The 18912-nt window shown below is 36.9% G+C and overlaps 1 protein-coding gene and 1 long non-coding RNA gene across 3 annotated transcripts in view; one reads left to right on the top strand and one right to left on the bottom strand.

The window, feature by feature from the left end:
* The window catches only part of ZC2HC1A (zinc finger C2HC-type containing 1A), a 52836-nt gene extending 49646 nt beyond the window's left edge, over positions 1-3190 (bottom strand). Inside the window, exon 1 of one of the 2 annotated variants that reach the window (XM_009243892.4) lies at positions 2969-3190. In XM_009243892.4, the coding sequence (XP_009242167.4) occupies positions 2969-2984 (16 nt within the window). In that variant the 5' untranslated portion in view covers positions 2985-3190. 2 annotated transcript variants of the gene reach the window in all.
* LOC129061055 (uncharacterized) overlaps positions 3089-18912 on the top strand; it is a 35017-nt gene continuing 19193 nt past the window's right edge. The window contains exon 1 of the long non-coding RNA XR_008528031.2: positions 3089-4128. This is a non-coding gene — a long non-coding RNA (uncharacterized LOC129061055). The remainder of the gene's footprint in view (positions 4129-18912) is intronic.

Raw genomic sequence — 18912 nt, 5'->3', positions numbered from 1 at the left:
ATTTATACTACGAAAAAATAAAACAAAACAGAAATTTTGATGAGACATGGCTGTCTTTAAACCAAGGGCTACACTGAAGAGCAATCAGTCTTCTAATCAAGTTTTAGAGGGCAATACTAAGATCTAATAATTTCAACAATCCACAAGAGGGAGGGACAGTGTGATCTCTGCCACAATTTTTATAACCATTTATCAGGGATATGAAGGGAATGGCAATACTGTATATAAGGATAAAATCTGCTTAGATTTTACCATCTCTCCATTTAACAAATAAAAAAAGCTTATAAGAGATTGGAACTCTCCCAAGTCTGGAACTACTTCTATTATCCTTAGATAGATTTTGTGGGGCACAAATTTTATTAGATGAAAAGGAATTAAAAGGTTTTGCTATAACTATCCACAGAATGTAGAAGTGCTCAGATATTGATTCTAAATATCTGAAAACTTATATCTGGTTTCAAAGTATAGTGTTTGAGCCTAATACCTCATCTATTGACTATTCAAACAGCATAAAGACCCTGAAGACCAAAAGTAAAACAAATGGTATATGATTACATGTAAATAACGTAAGTTATAAGAAAGAGTAAGATTATCTTTAATAGAAATTTTCAAGAATCCATATATTTTCTTGTTTTATAGCCAAGATTAATGTCTGGTAACTGGTTTCAACTAGAAACATATGTCTAATGCCAGAGTACAATATTTACTCAATTACTCTTGACACATTAAGCAAACTTTTGAATATTTCTTACTGGATACTGCAATATAATATTTATTAGACACCGTCAAAGTACTAGATTTTAACTTCCAATAGAGGTAAGAAACTACCTTATCTATCACTGTATCAATGTTTCTAGAATGAAAGAATGGATGAATTAATGAACGGTAACCTTAAGACTCAGAGTTTGATATTTGCAAAGTGTGATCTCTTAGGGGAAGGAGAGGGGAGAAGGAGAAAGGAGAGAAAGGCACCATCCTAACTTCAACAGAAAATTCTCAGAGCTTTTATTAGATTGAACTGCTTGAAATTACCAGAATTCATCTGTTTTGCCCTACATAATTTAGGGCAACTTCACATATTTCAACCCAGTTTATCACAATTAAACACATTATAGTTAATGATAGCATCTTATTTTGTAAAAAAAAAAAAAAAAAAAAAAAAAAAAAATCTAAAAGTAAAGAGCAAGCACTATTAACATCATAAGCTGGGCCCTATAACATCATAAGCTGGACCCATAAAATATGCCTATAAATACAAAATCCTACTTATTTGTCCACCTATGCAACTGAGTGTCATAATAGGTTTCCATTATATTTTAAAAACTTTCGTAGTAAGGTTTCAATAGCAATATCTTAGCACTGTTAAAATGTAAGGTCCACTAAAATGTAGGTTCGATGAGAATAAAGCTTTATCATTTTTATTCTCTGCTGCAACCTAGAACCTAAAAAGATGCACATAATAGACATTTATTTAACAACAAATATTTATTGAGTACCTACTTTGTGTCAGACATTGTTTTAGGTGCTGAGGATACATAAGTGAAAAATCAGATGATGATCTTTGTCTTAATAACAAATGTTGCATAAAATAATAAAAATCTGCAAACTGTTCAAAACACTTTATAGATAATATGTAATAAAACCCTATCATATTATATATGATAATCTCATGAGAATTCCATAACCCATGCTTTAATCCCACCAAGATATAAAAGTATCTTGAAAGTAAAATATACTGTACTATCATTACAATTCCTTATTTCATGGCAACTTGAATTATCTTCCAAAAACACATAAGCAAAAAACAAGACCTTCATTAGGCCATAGCATACTGCAGCTGTCCACAAATGGAAAATTATCAGAATTATTTATCAGAGCAAAAGCACGAAATAAACTCCTACTCATGTTATTACATCTGCTTTTTGGTGAACTTAGGTGACTGAAAAAGTTACCGGCTACCACTTTTCACTTCATCACACAATGTACAATATTTTACTCCCTGGCATGCAACAATACACAAGACTCAAAGGTTCTGCTCATTCTTAATTCCAACTGAATCCGTGTAAACTAGGAGACGGGGGAAAAGGAGCTAAATCAAGACAAGAGGATCGTTCAATTCTGAAGGTTTGTTCTTCATCATAACAAATTAAAAAATCTTGAAACTGTTGTTGCCAATGCTAGTTATTGTGGTTTTTGTCCTTTCTTTGTTTTTAGGTGAATGCTTTCATTACACAGGATAAAATGGGTAAACAGAATAGAGAAAAAGTGAAAGAACTGGGAACAAAGCAAAATCTGGAGTCATGGTTACAGTACAAAGATAAACCCAAAGATAAGGAACCAATACAGGCTCTTCCTCACACAGCGGCCGTGAATAAGTCATCAAATCTTCCAGGTAATCTATTGTACCGGCTCTAAAGCTGGCCAGTGACACTTCCTTAGGAGATGCTCTGACATCCCTCCGACAGAAGATGCTGTCGAAATGTAAAAAACCGGTTACCTAGGGAAATCGACCAAGGAATGTCAGGAGCTCGAGGCTGGAGACACACCCCGGGGCTGCAGCACAAACTGGCCTGGTGGTGTTAAGGCCGTGGACAATAATGGAGAGAGTCCAGTGCAAGGAAAACAAAATCTGGCCAGGGACTGGGATCACTAAAAGGGCACTCAGGAGTCAAGCAAGATTAGAAAATGGTAGGAAGAGACGTGCAAGCGTCTTGCCAGGGGCAGGATCTGGCTCCGGGCAGGCAAGCCCAGTTGAAGACCGTCTGAGGCGGGGCAGCCTGGGAGCGTTAGCTCCACCGCATCGGGGACTGTCCGGCTCCCTTTGGCCCCAGCCTCCGGAGGCGCGGCGGGGACGCGGCGAGGTCCGCCGCACCGAACCAGCCCTCGCCTTCCTGCTACTGGTGTCCAGGGTCCCCAGCTGTTCCGGGCCCGCTCTAGCCGTCCTGCCCGCATCCCTTTATCGCCTCACCTTCCAGTCCCTCCATTGCGCCACCTCCTCGAGCTCAGGGAGACTCTTTCAGCAGCGCCCGCCACCGCCCAGCTCTGGCTGTAGCAACCCAGCCGCACCTCCCACCCGCTAACATTCCGGGCGCCCATTGGTTCCGCAGCTGCGGGGGCGGGGATCCGTGGGGGCGGGGCCGCGGCGGAGGCGAGGTTCCTGCGGTCTCCTTCTGGCTGCCACCCCTCTCCGTCTCCCCGGGTTACTCTCCAGGGAGCCGGGAGCCGCTTCAGGTTGCAATCTGCGACGCAACGGCGCCTTTGTTTGACTCCAGCTTTGTTTTCCCTCATACCTTATCCTCCTATTTAGAGTACCTCAGCACCTCATGGGCTCCGCTTCACCAGTTCCTCAATCAGTCAACGCCTCTGACTTCTAGCCGCCATCCCTCCCAGTGGATACTTTAAGCAGGCAAGCAAACCAAACAAACGCCCAGCACGCTTGCATGCAGCAGTCTCCGTTTTCCGGTCTTTGGTCGCATGACTTGACCTCAGCGTATCCCCTAAACTTGATCTTCACACACAGCTTCATAGGTTAAGACACTTTTTTTCTAGAGAAATCATACTTTCTATCTGCGATTGTGGAACTGCGATTGCTCTAAGCCCTTGAAAACAGTTTCCTCACCATGAAAGCTTGGGCCAAAAATTAGAAGTGAAACCCAGCCCTCCCTCTGTCTTCTACTCTTGGCCTACCCTGGCCCTATACTTTATCATCCATAAACCAAAACAGTCGCCTGGCCTGACAATGTTTGATCGGGGAAGTTTGAGTTGGGGAATTAACCTACAACCTGACAGAATAAGGCCCGCCCGTCTCCAACAGAGTTCAAAACCTCCTGAAGATGAAAGTAACTTCAAAACTAACTCAGACCATTTTAATGGTTTTGCTTACAATTACCAGAACTACATTTCTTTGAAAATTTGATTTAGCAATCGTAAACAAGCTGTACTGTTTGCTGACTATAGCGTATCTACTGGCAAGTTACCAGTATTAATGTGTTGTCCATAACAAACCTCGGATTAATTTTATTGTTAATCTGTTTAATTGAAGAGTTTAACTTCATATCTAACTTTATCTACTGTGAAATCAGTTACCTTCAGGAAGCAGGATTCCTCCTACTCTCCACTCACATTAAGGTATGTTTAAACAAGCAAACACTTGAGGGGGCATCATCTCTTACTGAGAAGGTGCTCCAAGTGCATTTGAATGTGGTAGAGTCCATCTGTTGTGTGGAGCCATGTAAAGACCACTTCAACCATGCCTCAATGACTCCGTCCGCCCTTCCCCGGTTCCCCTGGCTCTTCTGCTCCTCTGAGATCCTGGGCCTACTTGGCCAACCCATAGCCTTGCAGGCAAAAAGCTACTCTAGACTGGGTGCTGCGGAAAGGTCCTTTTTCTTCCTTAGTGCTACTGAGGCAAAGGTAGAATTTTTGCTGGGGAGGGAAGGTCTTTTAAAAGAGCATTAAGGAGAAAAAAAAGCACACAGAAGAAAATACAAAAATAAAGAAGCCATTATTTTACAAATTACAAGTTCTTTCACTAAAGGCAAGACGAATATTGAGTTGGCTGATAGCTTATTCGGCATAAAATCTACAGTAACATTAAAAATAATAAAAATAGCATTAAGGAATAAATCATGTGAGGCATGTTTTAGGCCCTTTTCATATATTCACAAATCTTCAAAAGAAATCTACAAAGTAGATACTACAATCTTCATTTATCAGAATTAAAATGTTCATTTTCTAGATGTCTCAGAGCAATTAAAATTTTGTCAATATTTGTATTATTAGTGAATGGTAGAGCTTGGCTACGCTCTTGTCTGTTAAATTCTAAAGCCTATGGTGATTTAATTGGGCTCCTCACTCCCTTTCCTTGCCTTGCCTTTTATTATAGCTGCCTCAAGTGTAAACCCAAGTGTTCAGACATGTTGTTTAACATATATTTGAGTAGGCATTTCTATTGTGAATCTTAATTCTCTAAAACATGATTGCTAGTCTTCCCTACAGGTATTGGTCTCTTCATAACTTTTATGCTACAGCTACCCTGGCTCCTGCAGCTTTTCCCTGATTCTGACCCCTGAGTAAAGAGGACTTCTTCCTATCTGCCTTCAATAAGTTCTTTCCTCTGCCGCCTACATACCTAGCCTGAGAGTCTTGTCTTGGCACTGTATCATGACACTACTTCCTCTCCAGTCTAGTCCATTTTTCGGGATGCATTCATTCAACAAATGTTTGTTGAGTACCTTCTATGCTTCAAGTCCATTTTATCACTAGACAGTTACTCGAATGAAACTCAGCTTCTTCTCATGTTTTTAAGCACTTACCTGTACCTATTTTTTTTACCTGCCATGTGATCTTGTTAACTGAAAATAACATTTATAGATCAATAAGAATTCAAGATCTTCTGACCTCTTTATCATACAAAAAGGAAAACAAACTTTCAGAGATGTTTCTGACTTGGTCAAGATCACAAAACTAGTACTTAATTGAAATAGATATTGTATCTGTGTTTTATTACATCATACCTTGATTCTTTCCACTTTGCATTATATTCCTTTCAACCACCATTCCCTTAAGCAGATCCACATCTATTCTGCACATCCCAAAAAGCTGAGCAAGCTGCATATAGCTTCTTGTTTCAAAGCTCCAGTCTCTTAAATCCCACACGAAGTTCAAGTCCCCTTTTAGAGAAAGCCATTGGTTCTCATTCAGATCATTTGCAGAGCACAACTAAATGAGATTCTGAGTCTCGGTGAGAACTCAGTTTATCACCTCCACTAAGTAGGACATTTCTTCCTTCCATGACCAGAAGAGGAATAACCTACCACAATTTAGCATGTAAAAATAATTCACACATTTAGTAATCATAAGAAAACGATAATTTTCATCAAAAACATAACAAAATATTTCCCTTAAAAGTGTTCTAGAGGGAGGAAGCATATTCTGAGTTGGCTCTTGCTAGTTTTATTTGAAGTAAAAATAAAATTTTCTAAGTGTTCAGGGGGAAAATAGTGATAGTTTCTCATGGCTTGGAATAATCAGAAAGCATATAGGTAGGCTGTCACAGGTGAAGATTTATTGAAGGAAACATGTCCTAGACAAGAAACATCAAGAAAAGAAAGAGGGGCTTTAAAAAAGTAAGGAACTTAAAGCAAACTTTACCTACTACATTGATTGAAGGGCTATTCCATTCTTAGTGTGATAACAATTATTCCAGCTCTATGCTTCCCTAGTTTCAAACTAATTTTCGGCTGCAAAAAGATCGGTTTTTTTTTTTTCAACTTTCGGCTATGATCTTGCCTATCCATCCCTTTGCATCACAATTTCAAATCTTAACTAAAAATCTATTAACCAAAATGTTTATTGTGGTCCTGTCTAGACTAGTCCATTTTTCTGATGCATTCTTTCAACAAATATTTGTTGCGTACCTTCTGTGCTTCAAGTCTATTATATCACTAGCCAGTTACTAAAATGAATGAAGCTCAGCTTCTTTTCTTACGTTTTAAAGTATTTGTCTGTGCATATTTTTTTTACCTGCCATGTGATCTTTTTAACTGAAAGTAACATTCATAGACCAATAAGAAATTTAGATCTTTCAACCTTGAGTACAACACTGTTCTAGGCACAACAGAAAGCTTCAAAGAAATCTCTCTGATCTCTAGAAAGTTAACATCTGGTAAAGGAAACCCTGAGCAAGACATAATACAGGGCAAAAGAGTGGTTAATAGTAGTAAGTTTTAGATGTTGTGGTACAGCTTATAAAAGCAATTGGTTACAGGAAGTCGTTTACATGAATGGAACAATTTTAAAGGTTTTTTAGAAGTAGAACTTAAATTGTGTCTTGAAGAGTGTCATAGGATAGGTAGAGATCACTGAGGATGAGGGAACAATGGCATAATCCTCCTTAAGAAAATGGTGCAAGCCTGGCATGTTTTGGGACAATCTAAAGAAGCAAGGAGAATATTTATATCTATTTTGGTTCCTGTGTAACATTTGTTCCTCTTTACATTATACAGCACAAGCATTATGGCTATATAATTTCTATCTTTTTAATCTTAGGGGCAAGGTGTTGAGTTAATGATACTCGCTAACACACAGTACATACTTCAACTATCCATGACAAGGTATCTCTTTTATTTTCATTATTTGTCATTCATCCCCCATTTTCACACAATTTACCAACCTCCTCACTATAGGCACAATTCTATTGCATATAGATGTCTTTGGATAGGTCTGATTCTTTGAAACACATATGGTGCTGTTTTATATATGCATCTGTTTTTAATTTACATAAATGGCATTATTCTATGACTTTCATTCTGTTTGTAATTTTAATTTTTAATTAATTTCAATTATTTAATTTTTGAATTTAATGTTTTTTGTCATTCATTCAGAGATTCATCCATGCCACTGTATGAAATACAAGTTTATTGCTTCTGGATGTTGGATAATAGCATTTTACTGTATGCGTACACCACCACATCTTACTTACTCATTTCTGTAGTGACGGGCACTGAGTTGGTTCTAACTGCTGCTACAATGAACATCTTTGTGCTTGTCCCCTTATGAACCTGGGCTCAAGTTTCTCTGGGATGCATCCTTGGAATAGTTTACTGGATCATATTCACTTCCACTAAGTACACCTAGATTTCTCTCTACAATAGCTATACCAGTGTACATTCTTTCTATGTACACTGCAGAGCGCCCATCTTTCTATGGCTCAGTAATAGCTGACTTAGCTATAATTTTTGAATCAAGAGTTGGTCTTTTCTTCATATACTTGCTAATTCAGATTTGACTTTCAATGAATTGCCTGGTTTTGTATACTGAAATTCTCATCTTTTTCTTATGGATATGTAAATTCCTTGTGTATTCTAGATGTTGACCCCAGCTAATTTCAATTATTTAAAAAATCTTTTTCCAGTTTGCCAAATACTTGATAATTTTGTCTATGATACCTTTCACTGAACAGAAGCCCATAACATTAATTCTATAAAATCTGTCAATATATTTTCTTTATGAATTGTGCATTTTTTAATTAAAGTTTTCTTCACTTCTAGATTATTGAGGGTATTTGCTCACATGTTTTTGTATTAATGCTATCCTTTTTATCTTTCTTAATGAGGTTTTCAACCCATCAGGAGTCACCTTTATATATTATATGTGTTAGGAATCAACTGTATTCTGCATATAATGAGTCCATTTTTCCAAAACTATCTCTAAACAGAAAAAGTAAATATAGACATCACAGAATTACAAATACAAAGATATTATGAACAGCTTTGTTTCTATAAATGTAAAAACTCAGAGGCAATGGATATCATTCTGGATAAAATTAAAAATTGTGACAAGAAACTTGAGTAGAATGAAAACTGTTAATAAATTGAAGTGGTAAAGACATCTCTTCACTTTAATGCCCTAGGTGGAGAAAGATTTACAGTGAGTTTTACCAAACTTTAAGACAAATATAATTTATATTGTGTCCACATTGTCAATAAAATTTAAAAAGAGGAAAAGCTTATAAAAGCTTATAATTAATTTTTTAACATTAGCATAATTCTGACTCCAAGCAATATAAAAGCAATATATGAAAAATTATAGGATTGTCTGTATATTATATATACAAAAGTCATAAAAAAGATGTTAGCAAACCATATTCAACCAAATTATTATTAAATAAAGTCTATACCAAGAATGAAAGTATAGTTTAATATCAGAAAAGACATCTGTAAAGTTTTAGCTTTTTTCTACTATTTTCTGTTTAATCAATAAGAACAATTGACAAGCAATGAATTCTGCATTTGAAATATTTATGATACATTCCAGTGACAAGTTTTGTTATTCTTTGTATTGCTGAATTCACCAAAGATAGGTATATATGATTAATGATGGTGGAAAAAAGAGGGTTGGTATTGACAAGGAAATGTAGTTGGTGTCTAGATAATTTGTAGTAATGCTATTTTATTAATTGTACTCCTTCTAAAAAAAACAACCAGTTTGGGTGGGGAATGGATAAGCAAAAGATAAAAATGTATTTCTAGTTTTAAAGACAAAATTCCCTCTTGGATGATTCTACATATTTAGGCATTCATATCTTAATTTGAAACACATTTACCTTGTAATTAGCTTTGTGGTGCATCTGACACTGCAGCAGAAGATTGGCATTAGGCCTGGAGAAAGGAATACAGATAGACTGATGTGGGAGAAGGGCTCTGATTTACAAGACCAGAGCACAGCATGAATCCACTGGAGGCCTGAATGGTAGTGAACACAGAACAGAGATGGGTGGATCTGCAGAGGCCACTAGCTGTTCTGTTGTTCTCAGAAGAGTATTACTGATATATACCTGAGCATGTGGCTGTGGAATAAAAACTCTACTCCCCAGTCTTTCTTGCAGCTAAGTAGTCCAGGTGACAAAGAATTCATAACTTCCATGTGCATAATGTTTAAGCATCTTTAAAAAAAGAGAGGGTGAGCGATTCTCCTTTTTGTTCTCCTCTGTTGGCTGGCATTTGGGCATGATACCTGAGGCTAGAATAGCCATCTTGGACATAAGTTGACTTTGGGAATAGAGTCCATTCATAGAAGAGGTAAAAGACTGAGGAAGCATGGATCTCTTGCATCTGGACCATCAATCTCTAAATTTATACAAGGGATAGAAATAATTTTATCTTAAGCAATTTTTTTGAGAGAAAAGAAGAGGTAAGGGGGATTGTTCTACATTTATAGCCAAACTTAATCCTCATAAAACAGAGATTTAGATACAGAGATAAGAAGACAACAAAAACTGTTTTTCCTAGTTTATTTTGTGTTGCTAGGTAACTCTGAAAATTTGCATAGGTATCAATACCCAGAACTGTTTTGAGAAGTTGTGCACTTCAGCTTTGTCCAATTTTGCCTGTTGTCTCCAGGACAGCCAAGTGTTTTCGGATGCACCTTTTCTTTTGGAGAAAAAGAAACAACAAAACAAGAGAAAACTATCAAAAGTCCTTTCCCCCTTCATTATTAATCATAGCAGCTTCCTAGGGCCTTGAAAACTTGCTTTAAAATGCTATAAAATATTACAAATATTATATAATGTTGATGATGATGTCAGGGTATTTATACTAAAGACAAAGAAAAATTATCCTATTTTCAATCACCTAAATAAATATTTTGACACTTATTCATGGTTTCAAAACCCTTATGGTTCTTCTTAAAGAACCATATTAATAAAACAACCAGATTCTTCGGTTTCTGCAGCTGCCTTTTAATAGAAAGAGCAATATGAGAATTCACCCTATAAACATATGCTAATTAATAATATAATTGGTTACTTGGTTTTACTTTAAGAAAAATCTCCATCTTTTATTGTAGATACACATGTAATTAAAGTTATGTGTTATTAGCTATTTATACAAATGCCATGTTTGCAAACATAACATTCTAGAAAAGTTGCTTGCTTGCATTTTTTACGTTGAAAATATACCATTTATTCATTTACGTATTGATTTCTTACTTAGAATGTATATCAAAAGTATGCACCTGGCATATTGTCTATCTAATTTTATCACATGAATCTAACAATTGTCTGCTTGACGTTTCTAAGAGGCAGAGTTTTTTAAGCCTATGTACATTTATGTTTCTTAGCAGCTAATGGATAATCAACAAAACAGAAATAAGAATCTCCTCTGGCTCTGTTTTCAAAACATAATAAAGTTTATGCTTTCATAAGAAAATAAATTCTAGGTACAAAATATTATCTAAAAACATTAGCGTTCCTTAAGTTATATGTAAATTGTTTATATGAATTTATTTATAGAAAATGAATTTAAGTATAATTTAAAGGAACACTAATTTTCAAACAGTTTGAATGTTATAAAAGACTATAGTGGTTATCAGTCAGTTTTTCTTTGAAACTTCTTTGAAATTTTTTTAAAAGTAAGAGAGCTCTTAAACCTTTGCAGTGCCTCTGTTGTTATTATGAATATTAATGGCCATTCAGAAGTGAAGGTTGTTGTTGCCTTTCCAAAATCTCCTGTTCTGGAAGGGATGTTCACCCCTACTATTGAGAATGTTGGCTGATGATCTATAACTACTTCTGCAAAGAATTGCCCTTCTCATAAAGGGTACTGCCATATCTGAGAGGTTAAGACCCTCCTCTCTGATGGAAAGCTCACAGCCAATGACTAACAGGCAGACTCCATTGAGTCAGGCTTGCCTGAAGTTGGACTTCACGTAAGACTACATTCTTGCTTACCTTTCTTCTCCTGCCCTCAGCCCCTAACTTGCTGTCCTAACTCAAAGGGAGCTATTTTTAAATAAATAACTTCCACAAGAATCCCATCAGCTTCTGAGAAAACTGACCTAAGACTCCTTTACAAAGCGAAAATAGCACCAATTTAATGGCCTACTGCTACTATTAAATGTTATTCGATCCCATGCCCAAGCCTCCACAGTCATATGAGCCAACCAATTCCTTAAAAATAAATTTCTCACTCTTTCTTTCTATATATACATGTCCTGTTGGCTCTATTTCTCTGAAGAGTTCTGAATGCTTACCCTGTGCTTGCAGTGCTTACCAAGGTAAGTAGGCAACCAATTCCTGGAAAGCACAAAGTACAAACAAGAATATGCTCTGAAAGAATGTGCAACCTTAATATGACCTGTGTCCTTATTCAAATACCCTACTGTCTGTTTCTAGTTGGATGTCTCCTTTATTCCCATCCAAATAATGATAATTTGGACCCTGCAGATAGAGACAAACTCATTGTCTAGTTTCCAAAACACAAAAAATCTTTTAAAAAATTTAACAATCTTCTCCTACAACAACTTTACTCTGGAGAGACTCAGAAAGGTTTATTAAAAGACTATTCAACAATGAGTTGTTGGTTGGCTAAACCAAGGACTGGAACTCAAATCTTCTACCTTCTGACCCTTTGCCCTTCAAGCTGTATTTTTGTGCCTTTTTGTATACAAATTATTACATAGTTCAGTTTACGAATTGTCAAAATAAAAGCTTTTCCTCCTAGGGAACTTAAAATGTAAATAATTGAGCAAGAATGTATGAAGAATATGGTAATAATACATAATAAATAAATATCATATTGAATATAATTAAGGGCCAAATGAAGACTACAGAAAATAAATACTAAATATTCTAATTAAAGAGGCTATTATAGGCTGCTTTACCAGGGAAGGATTAATGAGCAAAACCAGGCACTGAAGATGGAAGTCCTACAGTAGTTTATAATCTAAATGACATAATAAGATATAAAAATGATTTAAAAATACATGCTCACGCAACCAACACATATAATGCCAGAATGAAAATTCAGATCAAAAGAGGCAGAAGAGTTATGTGCAAAAATGTCCACATGTCTTAAAATTAGGATAGTTTCCTGTAGGAGATGGATTTTGTATTTTTTGTTCTTGAAGGCTATGTAGGATGATGACAGGCATTTTGAGCAAAGGACTGATCACAGGCTGAACAAAGGTAAAAAAGCAGGCATAGTAATGTTACTTTCAGAAAATAATAAAAATATGTTTAAAAAATGGAAAATTAATTACACAAGTTTGTACTGAGCACTTATGTGAGAAATACAAATTGTTATCTTGCAATTACATGCTTTCTGACATTTAAGATTGTCTCAATTGAGAAGAACTAACGAGTTATAAGATCTCTTTATCAGAGATTAAGAAGTGTTCTGATTCTTCAGGAAATTTTCCCTAAAACTTATTTATAAAAAAGCAATTTATGGTGAGACTTGGGATTGGATTGAAGACAAATTAGAAAAGCAGTATGACTTCATATTTTCCAGTTTGAATGATTAAAAGCATGGCAATTATACTAGGAGAAATAGCAAAATTGGCAAAGAAGTTTGTTTGAAACAAAAATATATGTTTGTTAATGTATGAGAATAAGAAACCTTACAAAATGAAAAATAAAGCCAAATATTTATGGTATTTTCAGTAATAGATGAGATGTATTTTACAAAGAAAAATTTATTTGTGTTGCTTTTTTAGAAATGAATTGTTAAGGTCATTTTTTAAAGAGATATTTCCACAAGCAAGATTATGAAGAACTAAATGTTTTGGTGCTTTCTGACTAATTAATTAACTACTTATATATGGGAAATTATAGAATAAAGATAATTGTTGGGGAAACCAGCCCCACACCACCCAGTTTGTACCCCAAGTCCGGCAGAGACAAAGGAGCTAGAAAGAGACAGAATAAGCATTTAAAAGGTGGGTCCAGGAGACCGGAGTGTCAGAGCCTTGCTCACGGCCCAGAGCTCTCAGGCTCTGCCCAATTTAATGGTTTACAAGCTCTTTGTTCTTAGGGCAGATGGGAGGGGGAGGAAGGGATGAGGAAAAAGATTAATCAGTGAAGGAGAACTCGTGAGTCATTCGATAAGATGTATAGCAGTGGTGGTTTCTGTGAATTTCCTTGAGCAAAGGCATGTGTCTAAACTACTTAAGATCTTTAACTTATCAGGACTGAAGTGGGTTGCAGTGGGCTTCAGGAGGAGCCAAGATGTTTGATTATACCCCACTGCTTCAAGGGAGTGTTATCTCCCTAAGCAACCTGTGGAATGCCGCTGGGTGGTTATGCTCTTGGGGCATAAAGACATGAAGGCAATAAGGAGACTTTTCTCCTCAGAGGCCACCCATGGCTTCCCATGGGTGTCTCACACAGGGGAGACCAAATCAACTGGCACCCCAGAAACTCTTTCTGACATGTCCCCCTTTTTTGTCTTTATTAATTTTTTTTTATTAATAACAGCCATTGCTATCATGGCTCGTTCATGGTGTCTGGCTTCTCTCCCAAGGCGCCGTCCGCATCTGTAGACTAAAAACAAACAGCATAAACAGACACAAACCAAAATAAAATTTGCAATTGTTGATCCACATATTCTTTTAATCCACTTTAAAGGATTGGTATTAGAAAGGCCATCAGCTGCTCAGCAAGAATATCAGCTCCAGGTAACAGGGTGACATAAGCCTGAGATGCCTCAAAAACTTGATTTTTCAGTTTATCAATATCTAATGTTAAATTATCTTCTTTTCCTTGTAGGTGACGTCTAATCATCTCCCAATGGGTTCAGTGGCATTATAAGAGCTAGGAGTAATATAAAAATCAGAAGTATTCCCATCACATTGCATTTGAATTCTATGCTCCAAGCTCATAATCCGATCTCCCATCCAAATTACTGTTTGATGGAGATCATTAATTTGATTTGCCAATTTTTGATCTGTTTGGCTTTTGGAATTCCAAAGCTTAGAAGAATTTTTCTGCCAACTATCCACAAATCCCACAGTTTGAATAGAAGAGTGCAAAGCAACACCAGCAGCAGCAGCAGTAGTTGTGACAGCTATAAGGCCCATGATCATAGCTATTAAAGTAAATATGAATCTCTTTGATCTATTAAATATTCCTTTTTTAGTACCTCAGTGATAATATGTATGGAGGGAGAGGCCTCCCAACGTCTATTGAGGGAAACAGGTATCCAAACTCCTTCTCGGGCCTTAACCAGTAAAATGCTATTATCTTTATTAAAGGTAGAATTAATGCAGGTAAAAAGACGACAGTTGAGGCATGATATGGTTTGAGAGTCAGGTAGGATATTAATTTTTCCCACTGCCAACATAAAAGGAGGTTTAACACAACTCTGCAATGGGACAGTCCGAGTAGGGGTCATGACTAGAAAAAATGGAAGTTTTTTACTATGGATCTCTGTTTTATATTCTCCTTTCCAAATCCGAATTGGGGTTTGAGCCATCATTAATTTCCACAATTCTGGATGTTCTGGACTTATAATTGGATCAATCATTTTGGGGCTTGGAGGAACCATACCATTCTCCTCCCACTTAATAGGGTAATTTGTTTCAATTCTTCTATATAATTTTGGTGCATTATCTGGGGAGTCATTTGCAAAAGGACTCCCTCTACAATCTTCGCGCTGTCCAGTACAATTTACTGCAAAGTGTCCCCTAGGGGTCCAATCGATGACGATTCCATAGGAATTATTTTGCAGTACAGCAGCACTGTTTGCAATACAATCTTCCTAGGTTAGCACCTCTAGCTTTCCAGACCATTTAGTGGCCTTCCTAGGGCAGGGCTTCTTATTAGGTTTAAATTTACTAATCTGGCAATGTGTCATAACATAGCCATGCTCAAGGTATTTAATAGTGTCCAAAGATTGAAATATTCTTCCACTGACTGCATGAATAGAGGCTTTTGATCCATTATGTGCAGGGACATAAACCATCCAACTTTGTTTCTCATAATTTAAACATCTTGCTGCCGGCCCCAGGCAGATGGGAGGAAAGCGATAACCAATGAAAACATTCATTAACATTCCTTCTTCCTCTGGATGAGTAGGACCTCGGTTATCTGTTGGTCCAGGCATCCAGACACTGTCATTAACATTAACCTCCACCTGGGGGTCTAACCATGTAACAGGCAGAATCAGTGGTGGGAATGGAATGTAGGCCCAATAAGTGTAATTTTGATCTGCCTCTCCCTTAATAGGTCTAATTGCTGCCTGACATTCTGTATTAGCATTTTCATAAGCAAGCAGCTGAATGATCACTTCGTGGCATGAGAATCCGAAATAGCCTTTTGAGCTGTGTCTTGCAAATGGGTGATAAAATTTGGATAAGCCTCCCTTGTACCCTGTTGAACTGAATTAAAAGGATAAGTAGTATCAGGGTCGTGAATTTTTCCCCAGGCTCTTAGGCATCTGAAGTCAACCTGTTCTTTGAGAGTTGTTATTTAAATTAAACACTCTGCTGTGGGAAGTACAATATTTTTGCAGTTTACAGATTTTATATTCAACTTGCATATCTGACTCCAAAGACACAGTTGTGCTGAAATATCAACTTTACCTCTGATGCTTGGTCTCTTCCCCATGCTTCATGGTAATTTCAATGTGGAAGTCAGACTCTTTTTTCATATTCCCTAAATACTGTTTCCATAAGCATCTGTATGTAGAGTAGATTTGTAAAAACTGCATCTTAAGAATAGTACACTGAAAATGCAAGTTCTGATCATGATACTTCAAAACTAAAATGTTAAAGACATAGTTGAAGACTCTAGTAGAAGCCTTCATAATTTGATACAAAACAACTATTAAATCTTGATTTTAAATAACAAGTTTTTTAACAAACTCATTACACAGCGAAATTAAAAGCATATACTAAAGCCAACTCAGAAATCAATAGCATTCGTTATCATTAGAAAGTTATATTTTAAATTAAATCACATCTTTGAATTTTTAAAAATATGGATAAAAATGAAAAAAGTATGTCTCCTTTGTTGTTTTAGATATATTTTCATGTAGATCATTTACAATATTCAAGTGAGTCACAGAACTTTCCACATCTTAGTCCAATAGTTCACTCTTACACAGCTGAGAGTCATCTAGGCCATTGTATCCTGATTTGTAAGAATGTAATATATAAAATCGAATGACATTTAATATTACATGTTTTCTAACTCAGAGAGTAAACATAGGATAAAATAGACTAAAACACAGAATACAGACTAATGTGGTAAAGTTTAATACATGTTGTAAATTTTAGAAAACGAGGATTCTATAAATTGGTTAGATATGAACATCATATTGAAATTAATAGGATTTAGAAAAAAAAATTTAACATTTATTTTAAGTTCAAGGGTACGTGTCCAGGATGTGCAGGTTTGTTACATAGGTAAATGTGTGTCAAGGGGATTTGTTGCATAGATTTTTTTCATCACCCAGGTATTAAGCCTAGTATCCATTTGTTATTTTCCTGATCCTCTCCCTCGTCTCATGCCCAGTGTGCATTGTTCCCCTCTATATGTCCATGTGTTCTTATCATTTAGTTACTTCTCACTTATAAATACGAACATGTGGTACTTGGTCTTCTGTTTCTGCATTAGTTTGCTAAGAATATTGGCCTCCAGTTCCATCCATGTCCCTGCAAAGGATATGACCTCATTCTTTTTTATGGCCACATAGTATTCCATGGTGTATATGTACCACATTTTCTTTATCCAGTCTGTCATTGATGGGCATTTGGGTTGATTCCATGTCTTTGCTGTTGTGAATAGTGCTGCAATGAGCATATGTGTGCATGCGTCTTTATAATAGAATGATTTATATTCCTTTGGGTGTATACCCAGTAATGGGATTGCTGGGTTGAATGGTATTTCTGCCTTTAGGTTTTTGAGGAATCGCCACTCTATCTTTCCACAATGGTTGAACTTATTTACACTCCCATCAGCAGTGTAAAAGTCTTCCTTTTCTTCCACAACCTCACTAGCATTTATTGTTTTTTTGACTTTTTAATAATAGCTGCAGGTTACTCTGCAGTGAACACCAAGAAATAAGTATTCAGACAATTACAGCTGAACGGGGTGGGGAGCAGCTAATGGAACTATTGAAGGGTAATGGAACTATTGGAGGGACTCCCAAATCCAATAGTCTGGTTTGCAGACATGAGATACCCATGGGACCCCAATCAAGTAAGGTGCCATTATCGAGCAGAGGTCCTTGATGTGGTGCAGATTATCTGCATGGGGACCACTGGATGGCCTCAAACATATCGACAGTCCCTTCTTGGACAGCATATAGGAAGATCGTCTCATTAGAAATCTCAGTAAGATTAGTAGTAACAGCGGAAATAAAAGTCAAGTTTGCGAGCTTAGCATCCCTTTTAGGCTGATAGTAAAGATACTCCTGAAGACTGAGAGTAATACACTTACCTTGGGCCAATGTGGAAAAACAGAGAGGAGAATTGCTAGACAATAAAGTCAAGGAATCATTAAGTTTGATCCATCCCAAATTTTCAGTGAGGAGGTAAGACAGGGGCATCCATCGACCTCCCGCCCAAGAAGTATCATTAGATGACAAAGGTGGGTCAGCATCCCACCATGTAATAACATTGAAAACAGTGGGATTCAGAACATGACTCCAATAAACATGTTCTTGAGCTGAGCCCACCTGGCAAAGAACAATAATTACCAGCCGTGTACTTTCTCAGAAGCTTCCCCAATTACTGCCAGATACATAAGAAACCAGTTCTCTGCAGTTGCAGGGGCTCCCATGGCTGCGAGCTAGATAGTTGCCTGTTGATCCAATTTCTTTAGCTGTCCCCAGGTAATGTCAGGTGTCTTCCGACTCATCAACATCATTGTTGGTCGATTCTCCAATGACAGCTCCTTCATCATCAGGAGGGGGTTGTTTGGTGGTCTCCAACTAATAATATGGCTTCACTCATTTTATGGGGATTCACTCTAATCCTGTAGTTTGTGAAACACAAACCGCACCTTGACTCCATTGCAGTGCCTCATAAGGTTTCTCCCAATTCCCTGTACAAATGTCTCAAATTAACACCTTTCTTTTTGTGACTTCAACTGGCTTCATCCTACGATCAATAGCCGTCCAGGCATCTTGTCCAATATTCAAAATATTGAGAGTAAATAAGATCATTGTTATCTGTTCTCGAGGAGAGAGCCCCATATTCCCCCTTTTTGTTTATATAAGATATACTTTAAAAGTTCAATGAGCTCATTCAACAATGGTCTGACCGGTTGAGTTATAAGGAATACCAGTTTTGTGTTGTTTGTGCCAAAGTTGCAATGCATATCCAAATCGAGTGCTAAGATAGCAAGGACCATTATCAGTTTTTATAGTTTGTGGAAGACCTAAGGTCATAATAGTTTAAAAAGATGAGCAATTGCATCTTTAGTGTTTTCTCCAGTTCAGGGAGTAGCATGTGTCAGGCTCGTATAAGTGTCCACGGTAATGTGGAGAAATTTGAAGCGTCCAAAGGGTGAATGCTGAGTAATAACATTTTGCCAGATAGCATTAGGTACCAGACCTTGTGGGTTGGCCCCGAGTCCCAGTGAAAAACAGGAGAGAGAATGCTGTTGGCAATCAGGACAAGTTTTAA

This window comes from Pongo abelii, chromosome 7 (genome assembly GCF_028885655.2).
Source record: "Pongo abelii isolate AG06213 chromosome 7, NHGRI_mPonAbe1-v2.0_pri, whole genome shotgun sequence".
Taxonomy (NCBI): domain Eukaryota; kingdom Metazoa; phylum Chordata; class Mammalia; order Primates; family Hominidae; genus Pongo; species Pongo abelii.
Note: the sequence above shows the minus strand (reverse complement) of the source record. Positions and strands in the feature narration are given on the sequence as shown.